The 21,059-nt window shown below is 43.9% G+C and overlaps 1 protein-coding gene across 7 annotated transcripts in view; it reads right to left on the bottom strand.

The window, feature by feature from the left end:
- sox5 (SRY-box transcription factor 5) overlaps positions 1–21,059 on the bottom strand; it is a 116,772-nt gene that overhangs the window by 66,200 nt on the left and 29,513 nt on the right. For all 7 annotated transcript variants that reach the window (XM_080886207.1, XM_080886208.1, XM_080886206.1 and 4 more), the window contains exons 2-3: positions 10,800–10,995; positions 2,297–2,519 (exon numbers count right to left, since the gene is read on the bottom strand). In XM_080886207.1, the coding sequence (XP_080742333.1) occupies positions 2,297–2,519; positions 10,800–10,995 (419 nt within the window). The remainder of the gene's footprint in view (positions 1–2,296; positions 2,520–10,799; positions 10,996–21,059) is intronic.

The raw sequence follows: 21,059 nt of genomic DNA, 5'->3' as shown, positions 1-21,059 counted from the left end.
TGGATGCTGCTCCGCTGTGGCACTGTGCTAATGGGGTCTGTGAAGACACTGGTCTTTCTCTTCTTCACTTTCCCTACCTTCACCTTCTGTCTCTTCCTTCCCCTTCTCTCACTCTCCGCTGGCTGACTCATAAAGATCCATTATTGTTGTTTTTTTTCCTGTGCAGCCAGTTCACGAGGTCCACTGAAGCAGCGAACAACCCAAAACACACCTCAATTACAGCTCTACTCAACAAACAGTTCAGTTTTTCTCTCTTTCTTTTTTTTTTCCCTTAAAATGTGCCACAACAGGTCTCTCTATCGACTGGAATAAAAACAACCAGACAGCGAGAGCTGACCAACAGTCTCGGCCTTTTGAAAACTCGGCAGAAAAGCCTGGAAAATAAGGTTAGTGCATCGCAGCTTGAAATGAAAGCCTGTTGATGTACTGGCAGAATACAAACACATAATGCACCTACACTTTAAAGGCAAATCCACACTGCACCACTGAGCTGTTTTTTCACCTTTTGGGTATGCGGCAGCACGGTGGCACGGTGGTTAGCACTGTTGCCGCACAGCAAGAAGGTCCTGAGTTCAATTCCACCATCAGGCCGGGGTCTTTCTGTGTGGAGTTCGCATGTTCTCCCCGTGTTTGCGTGGGTTCTCACCGGGTACTCCGGCTTCCTCCCACCATCCAAAGACATGCAACTTGTGGGGATAGGTTAATTGGATAATCCAAATTGCCACTAGGTGTGAATGTGCGAGTGAATGTGAGTGCGAATGGTTGTCTGTCCTTATGTGTTAGCCCTGCGACAGACTGGCGACCTGTCCAGGGTGTACCCCGCCTCTCGCCCTATGACAGCTGGGATAGGCTCCAGCGCCCCCCGCGACCCTGAAAAGGATAAGCGGAAGCGAATGGATGGATGGATGGATGGGTATGCGGTTATGTGAGCTTGAGGCTGCTTGGTCAGAGATGTACAAATATTAACGCGTTGCAGACTTGAAAGCTGTTCTCCAGCGACCACTTCAGGCTGGGTCCAAAAGCTCGTCCATCCCCAATAGATGATAAAACACTACATAAACTGCATCCACGGATCGTTCCCCCTAATTGTAACACCTATATGAAGGGTGCATTTCTTTTAAAACCCACCTGTTTGGATTTTTTTAAGGCTTTGCGTCCGTTTTGCTTATGGAAGCAGCTTGCTCACAAACTTGACTACACTTAGCTGATAACTTAACGCTTCACTCTCGCCTAAATATCACTTTCGGCTCCAAAAACAACAAGCATACTGGAAGCCACAATGCAAAACATTCAGTCCACAGACCAACAGGTGACATCATACCAACATCATGTCCAACTCTGACAAACTGTTTTTGTTTTTGATGGAAACTGACTCTTAATCAGCTCGTCTCAATCAGGATCTATTCGGGTTAATTAGATAGGACTTTCCTGCACAACAGGTTTTGGTAGGACCCCAACATGTTGCAGGCTCTAAGCTGCATTTCTTAGGGGTGCAGTATATCCTTTAAAGTTGACACTGACTTCTCTGTGAAGCATCTCCACCAATACAGTAACCTGTTATTTATATTAGCACATCTTCCTAAAGGGGATGGACACCTGTTGTCACATTATCTCTTAAATGCATTTCATGGTGACTTAAGCCCCCATTTGTGGGAGCAGTGGACATTAGTGGGCTAACTTTATCTTCTCTAGACTCCAACTGTTTAGCCTGAGGATACATTTGAGAGTCAAATGTGGGGGCTAATCGAGCTTAACTATGGAGGCCCTGCAGAAAAACAATGTTTGGAATCTGTATCCAACAGAACATGTTACAAAATTACTAAGAAAGGTGATAAGATGATCACTGAGCTGAGAGAATTTTTAAGTAACTGCTTCAAATTAAAGCAGGGAAACATTTGGTGATTTGTTAATCTACTAAAGTATGTTTGGAGGCCTTTCACTCTCACTCCAGTGCACACTACACACACAAGCACGTGCATCCACACTTGCATCTTATTTGTCAGGTTGTGATAAATATGCAAGGCACGGTGGACAATAGGCCCAAGCAGCCAATGCTGTCTGTCTGTATGCTGGAAAAAAAACAAAGGCTGGCCTCTCATCTGAATGTGTGTGGGTTCAGAACAGAGGGAAAGAGTGAGAGAGAGAAAGAAAATAAGACAGAAAGAAAGAAAGAAGATGATGAAGAAGAGGGAAACGACAACAGAGTGTAATAAAAGTCGGGCGCAGAGCCAGGGAGATGGTGGGGACCTGCAGATCACACATCTGGCTGTAGCAAGCGTTTCCTTTCATCACTGACCTTCTGGCTCGTTTTTGATCAGCTCCTCCATCTTGCGTTGTTTCAGTGTGTCCACCACGTCTGCCAGGCTGCCCTTGCGTCTCTCGGGGGTGCCCAGGGTGCCCGCGGCCGAGCCCCCGTCGCTGCAGAGGCGCCCCCCGCCTCCACCCTCTTCTTTGCCTGGTGAGGTAGCATTGTGCTGAGGGTAAGGACTCAGGGAGCTCCCCTTAGTGCCATCCTGCTCCTGGAGAGAGGACAGAAGAAGAAGGGGATAGGGATTAATCAATTCTTAGCTTCAAAAAAGTGATTTTAAAGACACAAACAAACTGTAGAGAAAGAAAATTAAGAGGAAACGAGGGAGGAGCTGGCATAAACCCATTCATTATCTCCATCTTTCTTCCCTACTCTTGCTCCTGTTTTCTACATCTCCTGTTCTTATACCCCAAAGCAACAACTTTCATCCCTGTCCAGTTATCTCAAGTTAGGGCATACTACTTCTCTCTCTCTCAGATCCTCTGGAATCTGCATTTGACTGACTTGGAGGTACTTGACAGAACAAGCACATGAAACAGTAAAAGACTGCACACTCTTTAAGTGTCACGCTAACTCTTCATTACAAAGCGTTCAATGGCTTCCTTTGAGGGATGTCCAATGCTACAAATTCCAAGCCCAACTTTCAGCGCTGGTTTACTTTTGTCCTAAGATTTTCAAAAATTAATGCTGTGGATGCAACTCCGTCAAATTCAGAGATAAAAAAAACTCCAAAAACGGCTCCGTTGTGAGGTCAAATCATTCCCCTAAACTCATAAAGAACTGAAAGGGCAAAAAACATCATTGTAGGAGAAAAGACAATCAGCATGTCAGCAACTAATTATAATGTATACAGCTTACAGTAAAGCTCTCTTCTATTGCCAACACGTTTAGTTTAACGATGCTTGGAAGTAATGACTGTGGCTGAAAAAAGATATTTAGAAAAGTGGACTTTGCAGAAGAACAAGTTTACCTCTTTCCACTAAACAATGTTTTTCTTATTGTTTTCTTATTATATTTAGAAATCTGTATCAACTTTCACTGCCATATTTTTGACCACCGACAGCTCGAACGCACTTATTTACATTTAAATAAGCGAGTCTGAGTACGGACGTTATTGTTCCCTTTCAAAACGAAAGCTCAAACATGAACAACAAGCCTCAGGACAGTAGCCGAGTGCTAAGTAACTCTTAGCATCTTAATCTGTGACCCCATAAAACCTGTGTTTGTTTCTACAGGCGGCGTTATAGACTTAACGCCGGCTCAGCCCAATTAGCAGTGACACTGAGAGTGAGGATGCCGTCAGCTTCGAGAGGGAACGCTGTTATCTCTTTGTCACATGCACAGATGGATTCATGAGGGTATATATGCTCTACATGCACAGAAGTGCGCTCCTTCTTGAACTCGCACTCAGGTGTGGTAAACTGTGCGTGTTGCTGTTTAATTACAAAAACAAATGAGTCAGTCAATCAGCCACGCAGTCTGTCAGCTCAGCTCTTCGTGGGGTCAATGGTCCACAGGGTTAATCTTTGGCTAATCTCACTACAGTATGGGGCACGCCACCTGTGACAGCGGCACACATACACCGTACCTGTGTTTGTCTTTGTGTGGGTGTGCATCTGGGAGAGACACAGAGATGGACGGGCATGGGGAGGCGGTGATACATTCCACCTTTAATAATGACATTACAGAGCATTAAGGTGGAGATGGTTTTCTAATCATTAACTCGCAGGCTGCCGGTGGAAGTGGAACTTAATACTAAGATCAAGGTCCACAGTGAAGTCATTTAGAGTCTAGACAGACTGATCTGTGTCTTTAATTTAAAAAAAGCATTTAAATGGGACAATTTAAGAAGAGAAAAAACTCAAAACAAAGTCTCAAATTACTTTTTCTTGTCCTTTTAAGAACATAAAGCCAGGCAGAGGCTTTCCATATCGATGATGCTTTTGTTGTCGGAAGCCAAACATTGTATGAGAGGTACAGCAGACCATTATCACTTGGCATTTTTGACACTTCGCTGACTCTCTGTGTTGGGCTCTGTGTGTTTCCACACTCTGAATAAGTCAGCGCACTCAATAATTCACCCATCCTCTCCTTGGCGTTCTTGCACATGCATTGTAACAGAGGGACAGATTGTGACAGCAATGATAAGGTTGGAACGTTTGTGTATACTGTATATGACGGGGTAATGAGGTTTCAGTCAGTCGCTGCTGAGGCCGCTAACAGCCTTGTGTCACAAGTGTCTTGTGATTTTAAAAGCCCTGAAAGACTTTGCTCTTCTCCTCTGACCACCTGACCGAGTTGGTTGCTCGTGCCTCTCTTTGTTCCCTCACCCTCTCGCTGTTCTTCAGATTAGGGAAAGTCAGACTTCAAAAATGAGCGGATTTGTGATTAGGAGTTGCATCAGCGCCGGCACGACGTGCAAATGTAACGAGACGGAGGGAGAGATAGAGCGTAAGAGTGTAAAAGTCAAAGAAAGCAAGAAAGAAAGACTGAGCGAAATCCCCAGAAAAAAAAAAGAGAGAAGCAGCGTTATTAGAGGAAATGAGAGTGAGCGAGAGCGTGCGAGTTGACAGAGAGATGCATGGAGAGAGAGAGAGCAAAGAGGAAAGCAGGCATCTTGAAGGCAGCGGTCACACCTGTCACATCCCATTTATCTAATCCAGCGCCTACTTAAAACAGCCGCACTCTTTCTTTCGAGAAAGATGTCGCGCAAACAAAACAAACAGAACAAGAATATGCAGAGGGAGATGTGGGGGGGGTGGTCGGAGGAGAGATGGAGTTGGAGAGGAGTGGGGGTGAGGGGTTGTCGGATCTCTTTACTCTGCCGAAAAGCTGCCAGAGAGATGTCATCTCGCTGCGTCCAACAATGAAGGTCATTTCCCCAATCAAAGGGAATTAGCAGGGAGCCATGGCTTCTTCAAAGACCTGGTACATTACGGCCTGTGACATTATTTATGTGTGAACTCTGACAGACAGCCTTATCCCGAAGGCAACTTAAATGGCTTATGTTTCTCCCCCCACCTCCCGATCAGTCTCCCGGCATATAATCCACACGCCTCCCTGGCGATTTGTACGGCAAAGTCCAAGACAGAGGGATCAAAAAAGAGACAAGACACAAGGCAGATTCTCTGCTGTAAATGGGTGTCAGTCAGCCGATCCCGGAGTAACGCAGGTGGCGAAAACTTTTTCTCATCAGCATGCATTTATTCATGAGTGCAAACAGAAATTCTGGCTACTGTAAATGTTCATGCCCTCCTCTCTGTGCATGTCTGTGCGAGCAGGTTTTTTTTGTGCATATATGTGTGACACTGTGAGTGCACCACATAGCCTGTAGGTGTGTAAATGTGTGAGTGTCTGCATATATGTATTTATATGCACTGGATGTGGCAGGCTGGCAGTGTGGGCGGTTCTGCCTTTAGTTTGCAGATGTCAATTCTCTTCCAAATGACTGGAACAAAGTAAAAATTGCGCCCCACTCTCTTTATCCTTTTACTGCCTCTGCAATGGAACCGAATTAAACAACTTTTGTCTTCTTAAGCTCATCTGTGAGGGGAGGTTGGTTTAAAAACACTTAACTCTTGCCAAATGCTATTTTTTTCCTACAGCCAGCACAGATGCCGCTGTTCATGTTCTTCTTTTTTTTCTTCCTTCTCCTATTCCTTCCGTCTTCTTCTCTCCCTCCTTCTCCGTTGCCCGACAGAAGAAACTCTCTCTCCCCCTTCTTTCTGCGCCACAGCCTGACATGTCTCGGGCTGTGCAAGGTGTATGTGTGAAAAACAATATTTGATGCTTGGCGCGTCGTCGTGGATCAAGGCATGGACAATGTGGCAGTAGGAAGAGCTGGAAACAGCTGCTCAACTAAAATACGTGCCCACGAATACACACCGAGAGAATGTCACCGATCGCTCCTGCGAGGGGGGGGCGAGACTCAGCCCTGTGCCAGAGCCTGCCAATCTCCACAATATATACACTTAACACACCTCAGATACAGCAAATCCCTTTACATGCCATGGCTAAACACAGACACTGTCAGTGGTGACTCGGGGGGTCCTTCAGGATGAGGACAAGCAAGAAAACACACAACGACACGCATTAGTTTTCTCCTTGCGTTCCAACAATATTGAGCTATGCGACTGACCCCCAAAACTGAAGAGGAAAAAAAAGCCAATAAATTACAAAATTTTAATTTGCTGATTCTAATTGTCTTATTGCACACAGTTGCCCTTTCCTTATCTAAAAACCTGCAGCTGTATTTTAAGTAGCAGTTTGGCTAAAAAAGAAAAAAAATACGCTAGTATATTTTACCAAGACCTCTCACTGTTGACAGGCAAGCGTGTGTTGATTCATTAGTGCATCACTGGCATGAGAAATTAAGTGTGACCACTGTGTCTCAAGACTGCTCAATGACTGTGTTAAATCTGTCAAATTCACATTTACACACACACACACACACACACACACACACACACACACACACACACACACACACACACACACACACATACAAATTAGACAAAAAAGAGAGAGAGGAAAAATGAATAAGAAATAATGCTTGATGAAATATCTTTATAGTTTTCTAACGTGTAAGCGTGCATCTCGCCTGTTAATGAAATAATTAGTGTTTGTCCATTAGCACATTTATGAGAGAAGATGCTTGCCTCTGCCTGATGTGAAAACAGTTTTTTTTTTGCCAGCATCTGCAAACATAAACATAAAAAGATCTAAAAGAAAGAAAGCAAGAGAAAAATATCTCATTCACGGGCGGTGGGCTTAAACGTTTCCTGTTGTCATTTACAATTTTCACATACATTTACACAGATTTTTGTTTCCCTCTGTAATTTTGGCGGTGTCATAACTGGATTTGATTGGTTGACCTCGCTGAACTCCCGACTAAAATCCTTCCCGTAACGCATTTGAACTCAGGTGCTCCCACCCAATCAGGGTCCAGCTGCATAGCGAGAAGTTCGCATTCAATAATTTTTTTTTAAAGACACCCTTTTTAGCTAAACTACATTCATTTGCAAACCATTATGAGCAGTGCTATTCTTACTCACAGGCAGGGGGGGAATAAAACACATAAGAAAAAAGGAGAAAAGTGAATAATCCGACACCTTTCACGCTTTTAAAATATGCGCGGGTGCCGTTTTCACTCAGTGTGGTTGTGCAGCTGTAGTGGGCAGGTAGAGCAGCCGAGCCAAAGCCAAACAGGCAGGCGAGGCAGCCAGAATGAAGAGGTCAGTGTGGAGCTGAGCGCTTCTCCACCACCGTGTTAATTTACTATGACAAGATAAGGCTGTAATCTGCCCCCCACCCTCTCTCTCTCGCCTCCCGCTGCCCCACATCCAAGTCAAGCAGTCGCCGATGAGCCATTTACTTCCCCCTATCACTTTACAACAACTGCCCTGAGAGAGAGAGGGGGGGAGAGACCATCCCCCCCACCTCTTTGTAAATCTCCCCTATTTCTCCTCACTCTCCAGCCACTCTTCACTGACAGTCAGCGCTGAAGGGATTGGCACTGTTAAACACCCCCCTCTGAATCCCCCTTAAAAAAAAGAAGAAGAAAAACTTAACACACATCTTACAACATGCCAAGCAGGCAGTCGGATAAGCCCCCATTCCACCCCCTGCCAGACACACACACACGCGCAGAGGCTTGCACTTAATAATCCACATCAACTATTATTAATAAGACTTTCCACATACACATACATGTCAACAGCCTCCCTTCTGGTGTCCATTAATGAATAAGAAAGCAGCTGTGTGTCATTTTGTCGTGAATATTTAAGGTTTTTGTCAGTCTCTCTTCATGATCACCTAAAGTGGTCAGCCACAACGCCTAAAATATTCATGAGGGTAATGTTTGTTTGGATAGTGTAAATCTAAATGAAGTGGGAATAATCTCAACTACAGCAGATAACCCAGTATGAAGATCTGCATCTCTGCACACCTGTGTGTTTCTTTATGTATTCCCCTGCAATCCCAGGACTTTGGTTTGCAGTCCACAGCTACCACACATACAGAGTCCACAGTAGGAGGGGCTTACTGGCTAATCAGCAAGCTAATTACAGAATTAGCTTTTAATTACAGTTGCTAACCACTGTTTCATTGTTTTATAGCGCGTGGGTATTTATGGTCAGTATGGGGGAAAGGTCGACAGGTGTTATGAGAGCACTGGTATGATAAGGTGTGTATCAAGGTGAAGGGCCAGGAGAAGTTTCCTTTAGTTTTTTTTTGTTTTGTTTTTTTGCCGTTTGTTAGGTAGCTTGCGTTAAAAAAATGCACAAGTTGCCTTGTGCCACATTTAGCTACTAGCTAACATGGATTTCCTGGCAGCTAAGGTAGTTATAGGTACATAATGAATCTACTAGTCGAAAAACATAAATAATATTGTGTTAATAACCCCAACACTCTTATCTCAAATTAAATTAAATAATTTGATCATCATTATATAAAAATAATACAAAAGTCAGGGAGGAAAAGATTAAATGTGTTGCGTCAATACTGTTTGTGTCAACATATCACAGCAAGTTTAAAGAATAAATAAACGTCTGATACTCACAAACTAACTAGCAAAAATACAGCTCAATATTCAATTTGAATTACGCAACTTTACATATACACACACTGACACACAGACACCTTTACAAATACAGCGCCATACATTTAGCACCACCAAGCAGCCTCACACTTCATCCCCAAGAAAATGACTCACGCAAATGGCTCACATTTTAGCAGTCACGCAAATGTGCATCAAATGGGCTCAAGGCAACGGCTGGTGGCGCACACATAAAAGTGGAAAAAAAGGGGAAAAAAAACCTCTCTCTCTCTCTCTCTCTCACACACACACACACACACACACACACACACACACACACACACGTGCAACCAAATTTTATCCTTGAACCTAAAAATGTTCATATTTAAAAAGAAAAAGTCAGCTCCCAGAAAGAACCTGCTTTCTACTTGCAAAGAAAGTCAATTTCTGTTTTTGTTTTTTTAGGGTTCTGCTTCTTTTCACATCTACCGTCAGTCAACAAACAAATAACCTCGTTTTCTTTTATCATTGTGGAGATACATGTACCTTTTCATAGTTTGGCTGCCATAAGAAGAGTAAACAACATACCAAAGTTAAAGCAGACCCAAACTGTTAATGCATTCAATATGTGAAAAAAAAGCTGTTTACTTATCCAGAAATGACTGGAAATCCCATAAAAGCAAAACCATTCTAATTAGTTAGGAAATGCTTAATTCACGAAATTAAAATGACAAATACACAAGGTCGAGGAAGTTAATTTCCAGCTGAATGCATCTGCAAAATGAAACATTTTGCAAGCAAAGATTGTAGATTTTTGTCATACAGGTACTAATTCCATTTTCAGCCTAGGCTGTCTTAAAAACAGAAAACTGCTATGCTTTCAATAATCACTTAATTCGAAGGGTTGAAACTACCATGACCACAATCTGATCTGGGGTCTGAGCCTTGGGGTTACTTTCAACCCCAAGCCTCTCAAACGCACACAGGTAGACAGCCTTATAGGAAGGAATTGGAAGGGCAGAAAGCCAATGGAGATAGAGAGATGAAGCCAATGACCAAGCCTGCAGTCTGTAAAACTGAAGGTCTACATTGGTAACTTAGACACATTTCTATGCCAAGTGGTTGGTTGTGGTTAAAAAAATGTTTTCTTTTTTGTGGCCTATGGCAATGCAGTCCCAAAGTCACACAAATGTTAGCATCACTAAAGGTAGAGTCATAGTTTTTTTTTTTAAACAACTAATCATAACAGCCTGGACACTGACATCATCAAGTACCATTAATGGATACTGCACTTCTTTGGGCTCCAGCTATAGTCTTAAGCACATGAGAGAGCAAACATACAGAGATTCCTTCATGTATTGGTGAGAATCGCATGACTAGCTAACATGGCTAAGTACCATTCCGATGCGGTTTACTGATGACACCAACTCACAGGTGGCGTACAACATCACTGATCCCACCAACGATGTCACCTCTGTGGCCTCTTAATGCTGCCTCTCGTTCTAAATACAATAGCTCATAAATAAGGCTTTAAAAACAAATATTCAACAGCTGGCTGCTCATAATCACTGTGGCATTCAAATACCTTTGCTGACACTAAACATATCTGTGAATGTAGGGTCTGCATTGTATCTATGTATGGGATAACCATGCAAGTTTAGGGATTCTTCTTCTTCTGGGCATGCAAACATAAGATCAATTTTAACTCCTTTTTCTGGGTTATATCTGTTTATATTTCAGAAACTGGAAGCGTGTAGGACCTGCCAACGGTCATTTTTACAAAGTTTCTCTACAAAGACTTTTGACTTCTCTGATGAGTTCAGACACAAAAGTTCCTCCAAATGTCTCTTCAACTGTTTCACCTGTAACCCCAAATCAGCTACTGTCACCCACAGGTGTGTGCCCCAAGCGTGAGAAACGATGGGTGAGACTGATTTGAAAACCGTTATTATTTACCATGTTGGGCGGGCTGTCCAAGTTGCGGTTGGGGGGCGAGCGAGGGGACACCTTGTTGCAGTAGGAGGCCAGGGGGAGGTGGATGACACCGCCCAGTCCCTCACTCTCCTCATCCTCCACTCGCTGTCTGCTGGTTGCCATGGTTACCTCTCCATCTGTCCCCCCATATGGAGAGGCTGGTCGCTTGGAAGACATCCTGGAAAATAAATAGGAGATAGAAAGACAAGAGAGAGAAGGAAAAACAGGAGGAAGAATGAGCAACACTCAAAAGATGATATAATAGGCTGACAACTCCACTTATATGTTGGTAGCAATGAAAAGTGTGGAGGCTCCAAACTAGTTCTCAGAAACTCCCGGATAGTTCAAACTTTTAAGTGTTTACCCCTCTGCTATCCATTTACTGCCTTCCGGTAGACATTCATCTGATCAACCTGCAACATTTCTCCATATTAAGTTTTCTGGGGAAACCCTTGCCCTCATAAAGACAACAACGGGGCATCTCCTCACATCGACTTTAGCGAGCTTCTTGGCAGACATTCAAACGCACTCTCGGGTCTTACAGTATGTTTACCATCGGGGCCGTTACTGCAAAAGGAGCGCGCTTGGACTGGCATTGTGGAGGAAATGACCATGTCTTGACAATGGGCTTTCACAGAGAAAAACAGATTGTGAAAGAGAGAGAGAGTGTGTGTGTGAGACAGAGAGGGAGAGCAGTATGTACAGTGACAATAATGTGTGTTTATGAAAACCTCTGGACAATAGAGTGACGGGAAGGAAAAAAGGTAGCAGCACGACAGCCCCCGCTGTTTGCATTTGTTACTCTGCCTTTGTTCCCTTGAAAAGAAGCAAAGGATATAAAGCCACATCTATTAGGTGAACTCTGTCTCTCACAAGGTAAATTTGCCTCCCTGTACTTCAGCTGAATAGGGATGCAGTGACTATGCGGCAATAATAGAATTTAATGTGGTTCTCAGCATCGCCTGAGTGCTTTCAGATGCACTTGTCAGCCTTGAAGCCACTGCGACTATGACCCTGGGTAATAGGCTGCTAACGCTCAGTCGCACAGAGGCAACACATGACAGCGATGGAAGGATGGAGGGATTGTGAAAACTTTAGCGGAGGGTTGATCCTGATGAAATAAGCAACAGGCATCTGACTTTCAAACTCCGCTAATTTGTTCCTTCTTTTGACTTAACAAGCTGGTTTTTTTCACTCATCCGCTCACTCTCTTTATCCGGCATCCATATCGTGCCTGCCTGTGATTTCCTCCGTTTTCCTCTTCAGCCTTTCTCCCTCAAATTCTTCCCCTCTCTCCCCTGCCTGTCTCTGGTAAACTGATTACACTCTCAACTCTATTGGATTTCCTCTGGACTGTACATCTGGCATTTTTCCTAGGAGCAGCCCTGCTGCTAATTCATTGCTTATTTACCTTATGACAGTGGAAAGGCAAACAATATTGAGTGCAGCTCACTGGAGGCGATGAGGAAAGCGCCACGCTAGGACACGCAACATGCGGCTTTATCACATCGAAGGAAGGTTACGGTCAAAATCAAATAAACTCCGCTGAAGTATAAGGATTAAAGAAAAAAAGAAAGAAAAAGAAACGATAAAGATAAAGAAAGGAAACCGAAAAACCCCTGCACCATAGTGACCTAATTTAATTACATTTAATTGATTTTGGAGGATGCTTGCAATATTCATAGATATACATAATCTAATAATTTAAACTGATTTACAAATTGAAATTTGTATTCTCTGTTTTCGTACTGAGTGTATTTTGTATACAGGATCTCTTTTTTTTTTTTTTATGTAAAACCCCAGGTTTTCAGGATCATGGAACTTTCCTTCCATGCGTTTTTGAGTTTCAATGGGCTCTGCAGAGCTGTTTAACGCTGCACCGGACTATTTCATCCACTTAGAAGGGACCCTTCATTTGAAGTTAAATCAGAAAATTGCTAAATCACCACTACAGATATATATATATCTTTTACTACTAAATCAGAAAGTTCTGTACAGCTACAATTGTTTCTTTTCAGTGACTTTCTCACAGCTTTAATCAAGGTTAGACTGGATGAAGCATGTTCTAGTAGTTACAATAATGTTGACGGTGGCTAAGTGCTTTCATGAAGGGCGCCGTATAAAGTACACGCAACCAAACACAGAGACAGTTGTCGAAATCAACTGGCTGGTGTATCTGCAGCTGATTTCTTTATCGGTTTCTCCTGGACGCTCTCTCTTGCTCAGCAAAAACTAAGGCCATAAATGACAGCTGAAGAATGTGTATTGTTTCGAAATAAAACTGCACAATGAGAGCACTAAAGCAAATTGATATTAAAACTGACTTGAGATAACATTTATGATGCATGTTGGAATGACTGTGGGGAAAGCTATATCTGTGCGTGTGCGCGTGTGCGCGTGTGCCGCCGCGCTGTATAATGCAAGCGGCAGGCCCAGCTGTACAAACTACACACACACACACACACACACACACACACACACACACACACACACACACACACACACACACACACACACACACAGACAGAGAGAGAGAACAGAGCAGAACACTGCAGGTCTGTCTTCATCACCGCCTGTTTACTTTACCTCCTTTCACTCTTTCACACTAAGGCCTTTTGTTTCAGACACACACACACCTGTGATCAGTTTTGAGAGCTCTTGCCTCGCTAATGTTACACTTTGGCTATGTTACAGAGACATCTTTGAAAGCATGGGAGGATTTTAATTTGGTTTTTACAACGTTGTTATCCATCATTTAACCACAGTAGCCACAGAAACATATCGAGATATATGGGCAATCCATAGACAAGAACAGTTACACATTAACACAGAAGGCAACACAGGTATCCAAAAGCTCTAAGGGGCAGGGAGCGACTTCAATCTCTGGATTTCCTTCTCTCCTCTTCTCATTTGCCCACTCCTCTCCCGCAACTCTGCTACTACTTCCTCAGAGGTGGGTGTCTATGAATGGGGAGGCCATTCGCAGCTCCTCTCCGGCTATAAAGTCCCTCTTTCCCCCGTCTGTTCGCCTTTGAAGTCAAATTACTATACAATTGGGCACAGCGGGTGTGCAGGTTTCGCTGGCTACTTCATTTAAAAGTTTGGCAGGGCTGTCATGCTGGTGGTAGACCTAAAGGAAGCGGTCTAAACAGCGAGGATTTAAAGAGATAATGTGATTAATTTCCAGGCTGTCTTAGGTAATAATTAAGGGAAATTAGCATAATTTTGTTTAAAAAAAAAAACGAAACAAAAGAACACCAAGGAACATCTCCTTCTCTGTTAAACACACGAGACACATGTATGTTTCTTTAACATTTCTTTAACAAATGAGATGACGACCCTTTTTTGCCGTATTTACAAATTCAAGCAAAAAGAATTTTAAAAAGTCATCTTTTTGCCCCCCCGCCTTCATCCAAACTCATTTCTTTCACAGAAAAAACACATACACACGCAACACCACACAGTGAGAGTGCTAAGCTGAGATTAGAGTGCCACTTCCCTTTGGCTTTTTGATGATTAGTGGCTCCTCAACTAAGTCCCTCATATCACATATGTCCACCGCAGCTAAGTCACTAATCGGACAGCGACGGACGTCCATTAACAGGCCGAATAATCGCCATCAGCGGTGGTTAACTGTCTCCTGGCCATCGCTTACTGTAATCAACACGTCCATTTCACGTTGGCACGTCAGCGACGGAAAGCTTACGCAAGCGTGTTTAAATACAGGCAGCGAGCTTATGAACACGCGATCGATGTTGCTCTCACACGCAAAACATCCCCCAGAAATGCATCCAGACACATTTCAAATGAATTAAGCAAAGTGGGGACAAAGATTTGTTTAAGCTTTGAAGGAGAGCGAGAGAAAGACAAAAGCAGCCATCACAGAAATGTCACAGACTATCGCACACACACACACACACACACACACACACACACACACACCCGGCTCTTTCACTCTGTGTGTCTGGCTGCTAACATAATCATGGTGCTAACTGCTCTTGTTAACTCCTCTACTCAGAACAAGCTTTCAGGGAGCGTGGGAGCCTCCTCTGGAGAATTCCACAGTAAAGTGTGCGTCTGTGCTTCGGCATATGCACGCGTGAGTGTGCGTGTGCGTGTGCGTGTTCGCACCCTCGCTTTAAATTACAACCCATTATTTCAGCCACCACACAGTCAGTTGGATCTATCGTCTGCAGTAAAAATAAGCGCAGAGGCTAATTCCAAAGGGCTGTCAGGAGCCAACGTGACATTTGTGTTTTCGTTATTCCTCCCCCCACTACCACCACATCCACCACCACCTTAAGAGCGCTAAGAACTGCCTGCCTGTCACTCAGGTGGGGGGTCTATTTGCGTGGAAATGTGAGCTATCTTTGAAATTGTTCTCTGAGGGGATGGAAGGGCATATCAAAATAGTTGAGCGGAATGTGCCTTTTAGATAAGGCGCCCAGAGCGTTTTGCCTCAGAGGAGCAGACCGCAACATTTACGTATGACACCTCAGGCAGGAATTTCAACAAATGTTTCCCCCTTGTGTCACGCTATCGCTCATTTTATTGCCATCTTTTTCTTTTTGTTTATCCTCCTCTTTTTCCTTCTTCACTTCCCAGCTTTCAAAACAATTTCCCCATCTCCTTCTACCTCCGTCTCTCCGTCACACGCTGTTGAACTTATTTGAACACTGCTTGTCCTCCTGCTCTTTCCCTCTCCCCGTCTTTTCTCCCTCTCCCTCCCCCGGTGTTGTCTTACTCACTGTTCCCTCTTTACACAATCAGCTGTTTGTAAGAATGTCGCTCCATCGCTCCCCTCTCTCTCCCTCTCCCTCCTTCTTTCCCTTCTTCTCCGAGCAGACTCTTAAGGATATTGCCTAATATCTATTTATAGACTGTCCTTTCGAACAGTGGGATGAGTGGGGCAGCAACAGAGAGGAAAAGCTGAGATGGAGGCGTAAAGATTAGGAAGGAGGTGGTCAGCGATATTCCCTTTTACTTTGGTGCTGCTTTGCTATATTTAAATATTCTTGACAAGCACAAGATTTCGTTTTGGACTCTGAGAGAACTTCGGACCAATAAGCCCTCAAACATTAGCGACTTGTAGACAAAATACCAATTTTATAGGGAGACATTCTGATGAAGTGTGAAAATAAAGTTTAAAAAATTTGTACGAATTTCACTAGAACTGCTGTAAAACGCTGAACTTTCCGTAATCGTTTTCTCTCTTTAAATAAACAGCGCATAACGGGAAGAAAATGTGAACACAGCTCCTGCCTGTATATGCTCATACACTCACAGAGACACACCCTTACACACACACGTATACACAAAGGCGCAAACACACACTCAGCCTCACAAACACAAAGCATCCTCTGTGAGGTGCCCTAAATCGGCGCCCGGCAGCTCAAACCGTGTTTCCTGTCCAGCTTAACCACAAAAGGCAATAACACACAACCCTAATGTCACCACTGTTAATCACACACACACACACACTGGAGAAAAGTCATGCGTGTAGTGTGTGTGTGTAGAGAGAGAGACAGAAAATGAGAGAGCAAAGGGGGTGAGCGCAGAAAGACGTGGGCTAACTCATGTGGCCTCTGAGACTACCTCTCTCTCTCCCTCCCTTATTCTGTCTGTCTCGCTCGCCCATTCATCCACCCAAAGCTTTAGTCACCAGAGGGGCATCGCTCCACATACTTACAGTTTCATTTTTCTCCCTCTTTAAAACTTTTATTTATGTCCTTACACGGAGTCACTACGTGATCGTCACTGGCGTTTTAGTGACAGAGAAAAGATAAAGCAAAACGGGAGAAATAAGGAAAGCCATCAACGCAACGGAAGGCCGTGGGAAAATCTCAAGTGCTGCCATTGAAAAAGGAAGACGAGAGGCAGAACTGGGGGAGAAGTGGGGAGTGAGGGGATGCAGACGGCGAGAGGAGAAAAAGTGCATCCGGTGGACGGCGGCCCCGCTCCCCTGGTGTTTTGCGAGGGGGAGACGATGCATAATGTTTATTGAGCGACGGACAGTGTTTTTCCATTGTTGTGCCAGGGCCACTATTTGTGCTGCATTTGTTAAGCAATCCATAAAGGAGCCACAACATTTGTCTCACTGTCAGCGACTTGGCCTGCCCCTGTAAACACACACACACACACACACACACACACACACACACAGAGAGAGAGAGATAAACACACCCAAAATGCAAGCTCATTCTCTCACATAAATGACAACACACAAATACGAGCGCACACAGAGTCCCAGCTGGCCTCTTTCTTTCGTCCCCGCACTTTGAAACTCTCCCACCTCGGCCCAAATGGTCTCCTCCTTTTTCCTCCGACCCCCCACCCCCTCCCTACCCCCATCTCTCTCTCTCTCTCGCCCTCGCTACCTGGAAAAACAGAGGTTTCATTGTAGCGCTCCGGGAGGGAGCTCCAAGCTCCTGAAACTGTCTCCTATTGAAGATTCGAAGGATGGAGAGTGTGTAAATGTGAACGGCAGAGAGCGACAGCAAAAGCAACATAGTGGGATTAGCACAACACAAGCTGCCTGGATTGATGGATGGCTAAAGAAATGGGGGAAAAGAAGGAGAAGAGAAAAAGCGAATATACAGTGCACACTGCTAAGCTTTCTGGCTCTGCTGACAACAGAATCCCACCACCTGACCTTTGACTCCAACCCTATGACCTCATGTCATATGACTACACTCTAGTTAGCCTGGAGGGAACACCTCTGTCAGTCTCTCGCTTTTTTCGCACGCACTTTTTTTCTTCCCCTAAATCGCTTCTCATCATTCTCACTTTCTTTCATCCCCTCCTCCCCCATCCATAAACACAACAACAAAAACAAATGTGGCCTAATATTTCCCTGTCTCTGCTGGCTGTTGGCGAGGGTCAGCTGAGCACACCAGGGTGGGAGGTCGCGGTGGGAGAGAGAGTTGGAGGGGTGAAGGGTTGGGTAGGAGTGTGCTGAGAAAGGGGAGGAAGTGGGGAGGAGGGGTGGGGAGAGGCTTTGGCATTCTCCTCTGGTATTTTTCTGTCTGTCGTTCTTTCTTTCCCTTTCTTTCTTCTTCTTTTTTTTTAACCCCCCCCTTCTCGTTCCATGGATGGAGACACGGTTATCAAGCCTCTCTGGGGACAGACAATATGGTCCAGACAATGGCCTCCAGTCCAAGGTGGTGGTGGAGGGGGCGGGACACAGAGAGAGAGAGAGGGAGCGAGACAGAGAGAGGGAGGCCAGGACAGGGCCACAAGGGAAGAGAAGGGCAGAATGGCGCATTAGTTTTCAGAGCACGGACACTCTACTCAATTACTCTACTCTCTCTCCTTCAGACACACATTCTCCTTTTCCTCCAACACACACATACACACACACACACACCACTTTAATCTCACCCCTTTTAAATGAAGTACAGCGACACTTGCACTGCAAGCAGCACTGCTCACTCAAATTGGGAACAAGTTGTTATCGGCCAGCCACAAGAACTTGGTCTTTAAAAACTGTCCGTTCCTCTATAATTACAAAACGAAAGCCAATAAATATTCTAATAAACAGAAATAAACAGCAGCGGAAGACTCGAGTCTGATTTAGTGGAAGTTGCAGATTCACAATAAAACGCCATTCTTATGTCTACAAAAAAAGAAAAAAAAAAATCACAAAAGTTTGAAAAGTGTGCAAATCGATCCTACAATGGGAGAATTATTGCTGCCTGACCGAAACAGCTGATTAATATGAACAATTCATCCCATTTCAGGTGTTTATCTGAGAGGGTAGTTAACAATTAGAGGTGCCTGTGCTCGAGTAGAGGGCATGATTAAATGTGCTCTGCCACTGAAGATAAATTAAAGTGACAAATATTGAAACTGTTGAAACGTGTCGAGGAAACCGAGTCAAGTCCTTCCGGCTGCTAATGCCGCTCTAGCTGCTGAGTCCAACGCAACTACTATCACTCCGTATCTGAGTGTGTCCTGCTTAAACTGTTCAAAGTGTTGACACATCCACTGTTGTCTGTCTCTACCCCCTTCATCTCCACTCACACACACACAAGACGGAGGGGACAAATGGAGGGGTGTGAAAATCCACCACTGCTTTAACACCACATTGACAGGGACCTCTTCCTCTCTTTCCTCTCGTCCTCTTACTTCACCCCATCACCCCCACCCGCCCTTACCCTCTTCATCTCTGGCACTCTCACTTTTCTGTAAACCTGCTTCTTTTTCTTTGTGGGTGAGGAATGTGTCAGTTTGACCACATCATTTCTTTTCCTTCATCTCTCCGTCCACCAGCAGCGGCATCAGCGGCTCCTTCAAGTGTCTGTTTTTCTCTCTTCTTCTTCTTCTTCTTTTTTTTTTAAACCCCCTCTCATGATTTGGTTGCTTTGGCTTTCTCCGTTTCTTCCAATGTGTATATTTCTGTTCTGTTTGTGCAAACAGATGAGGCCGTTCTAGCGAAGGCAGTCTGTTTCCACTATTTTCAGTTTCACATTGGAAATTCTGATACACAGCAGAGCACTCAGAGAAGCAAAAAAAAAAGAAGAAGAAAAAGTGATTGAAATCACAAAAAAGCAGAATGCAAAATTAGAACATGAAATAATGTAAATTGCAAAATTATGAGTCTTTGTCAAAGCAACAAGAAAAGACAAAAATGAGATGAAAATTCTTGCATTGTTAAGTGAACGACACAAAAATATGACTTCTCACTTGCAAAAAAAAATAAATCATACATTTACATAGAACTCTTTCAAACTCTTCCCCAACTGCTATTTTTAATAAAAACTTAATTTTAGCAAACTGCATGATTTTCAAAGAAGAAAAGAGGAATTAGAGAAGAGGAAGTTTGATGGGAAGATGAAGAAGAAGAAGAAGAAGCGCGGGTGAAGGAGGCGAGCGGGCACTTACAGAGACACAGGAACCGAGAGCATCTCAACCACCGAGGCTGGAGCGCACACACACTCTGGCAGCTCGCGCGCGCTCTGCTCGCCGAGAGACAAGCGCTCGACGCACACACTCGAAACGCACCGCTCAATGGAAGGTTCACCTCGCTCGCCCGCTCATATGAAAATACACACACTCACGCACACAAACACATGTAGCACGGCCACAGTGATGGAGTGCATTACTGGAAAGCAAGACTTTTAAGCGCTCTCCTCCTAAGTCATTGTAATCCCTGCATTTATCTCCATACATTCTGCTTTTCTGTGTAATCCTTTAAATTTTTAATTCCTCATAGCTGTTGTCATCTTTTTTTTTCTCCCCTCTCTCCTCTAACCACTTTGCCGGATTGAACGGTTTATTAAAAACACTTTTTTTTTTTGCCACATCTAAATGTGTTCTTAATTCAAGGGGGGCCCCCGCCCAACACACTCACAACCCACCCGCCAACCTCAGTTTATCTCTGAACAAAAGATTAGTTTCATCAGGGCATTAAAAAAACAAAAAATAAACAGAGTGCTACTATAATGCAATAAAAGTCAAGCAGGCAAAGGAAGACAGGAGTGTGTATGTGTGTTGGTATTAAATCGTAGGGTATTATAACATAATCTGTCTCTCGCAGCATTAGCATCAAACAACCATTATTCCGCAGGCAAAAGCCACTTGTGTTGACAGTGTTGGGAAAGGGCAAGGTTAGAGGGTTGACACCTCTAAATGAAGCAGGCCTGCACAAACAACATTGAAATTAACATTAGCATAAGGCAAGGGGGGAAAAATAGAAAAACAACACCACTGCCATGGAGACTGACAATAGGATTACTAAGGGTTTGCATGAATTTGGATTAAGTGAAAAATAAATCTCAAATAAACAGAACTTTAAAAAAAGGGAAGCGGGGCAGAGTGAAAACACTTCAAATACAGGATGGCATATTTCTATATTTTGGCCGATTATTTTTAAACAATTTAGTGTTTGAAAAAGAAGAAATGTTGAGTTTATTTCTGACTTGCTCAGATCAACTTCTTATATATTAGGCTGGTTTAGGTTTACAGGAGGAGTTGCGAGTGGACGCACGAGTAGAAGTTGAGGTGAGTAAGTGGTGCAGACGAAATGATGAGAGGAACGGCGCACACGTTCTGACTTTAACACACACACACACACACACCTCTGAGTTTACTTTTTCTCTCTTACAGACACACCAAGGTTTTGAATGAACAGAACTTTAGTCAGTAAACTCAAAGGAGGGGGAAAGAAAGAGTCCTTTCTCTCACTGTTGTTACAAACGCGTACACATATGTTGCTTGATATACGTTTCCTTTGCATATACC

This window comes from Rhamphochromis sp. 'chilingali', assembly GCF_963969265.1.
Source record: "Rhamphochromis sp. 'chilingali' genome assembly, chromosome: 7".
NCBI classification, from domain to species: domain Eukaryota; kingdom Metazoa; phylum Chordata; class Actinopteri; order Cichliformes; family Cichlidae; genus Rhamphochromis; species Rhamphochromis sp. 'chilingali'.
Note: the sequence above shows the minus strand (reverse complement) of the source record. Positions and strands in the feature narration are given on the sequence as shown.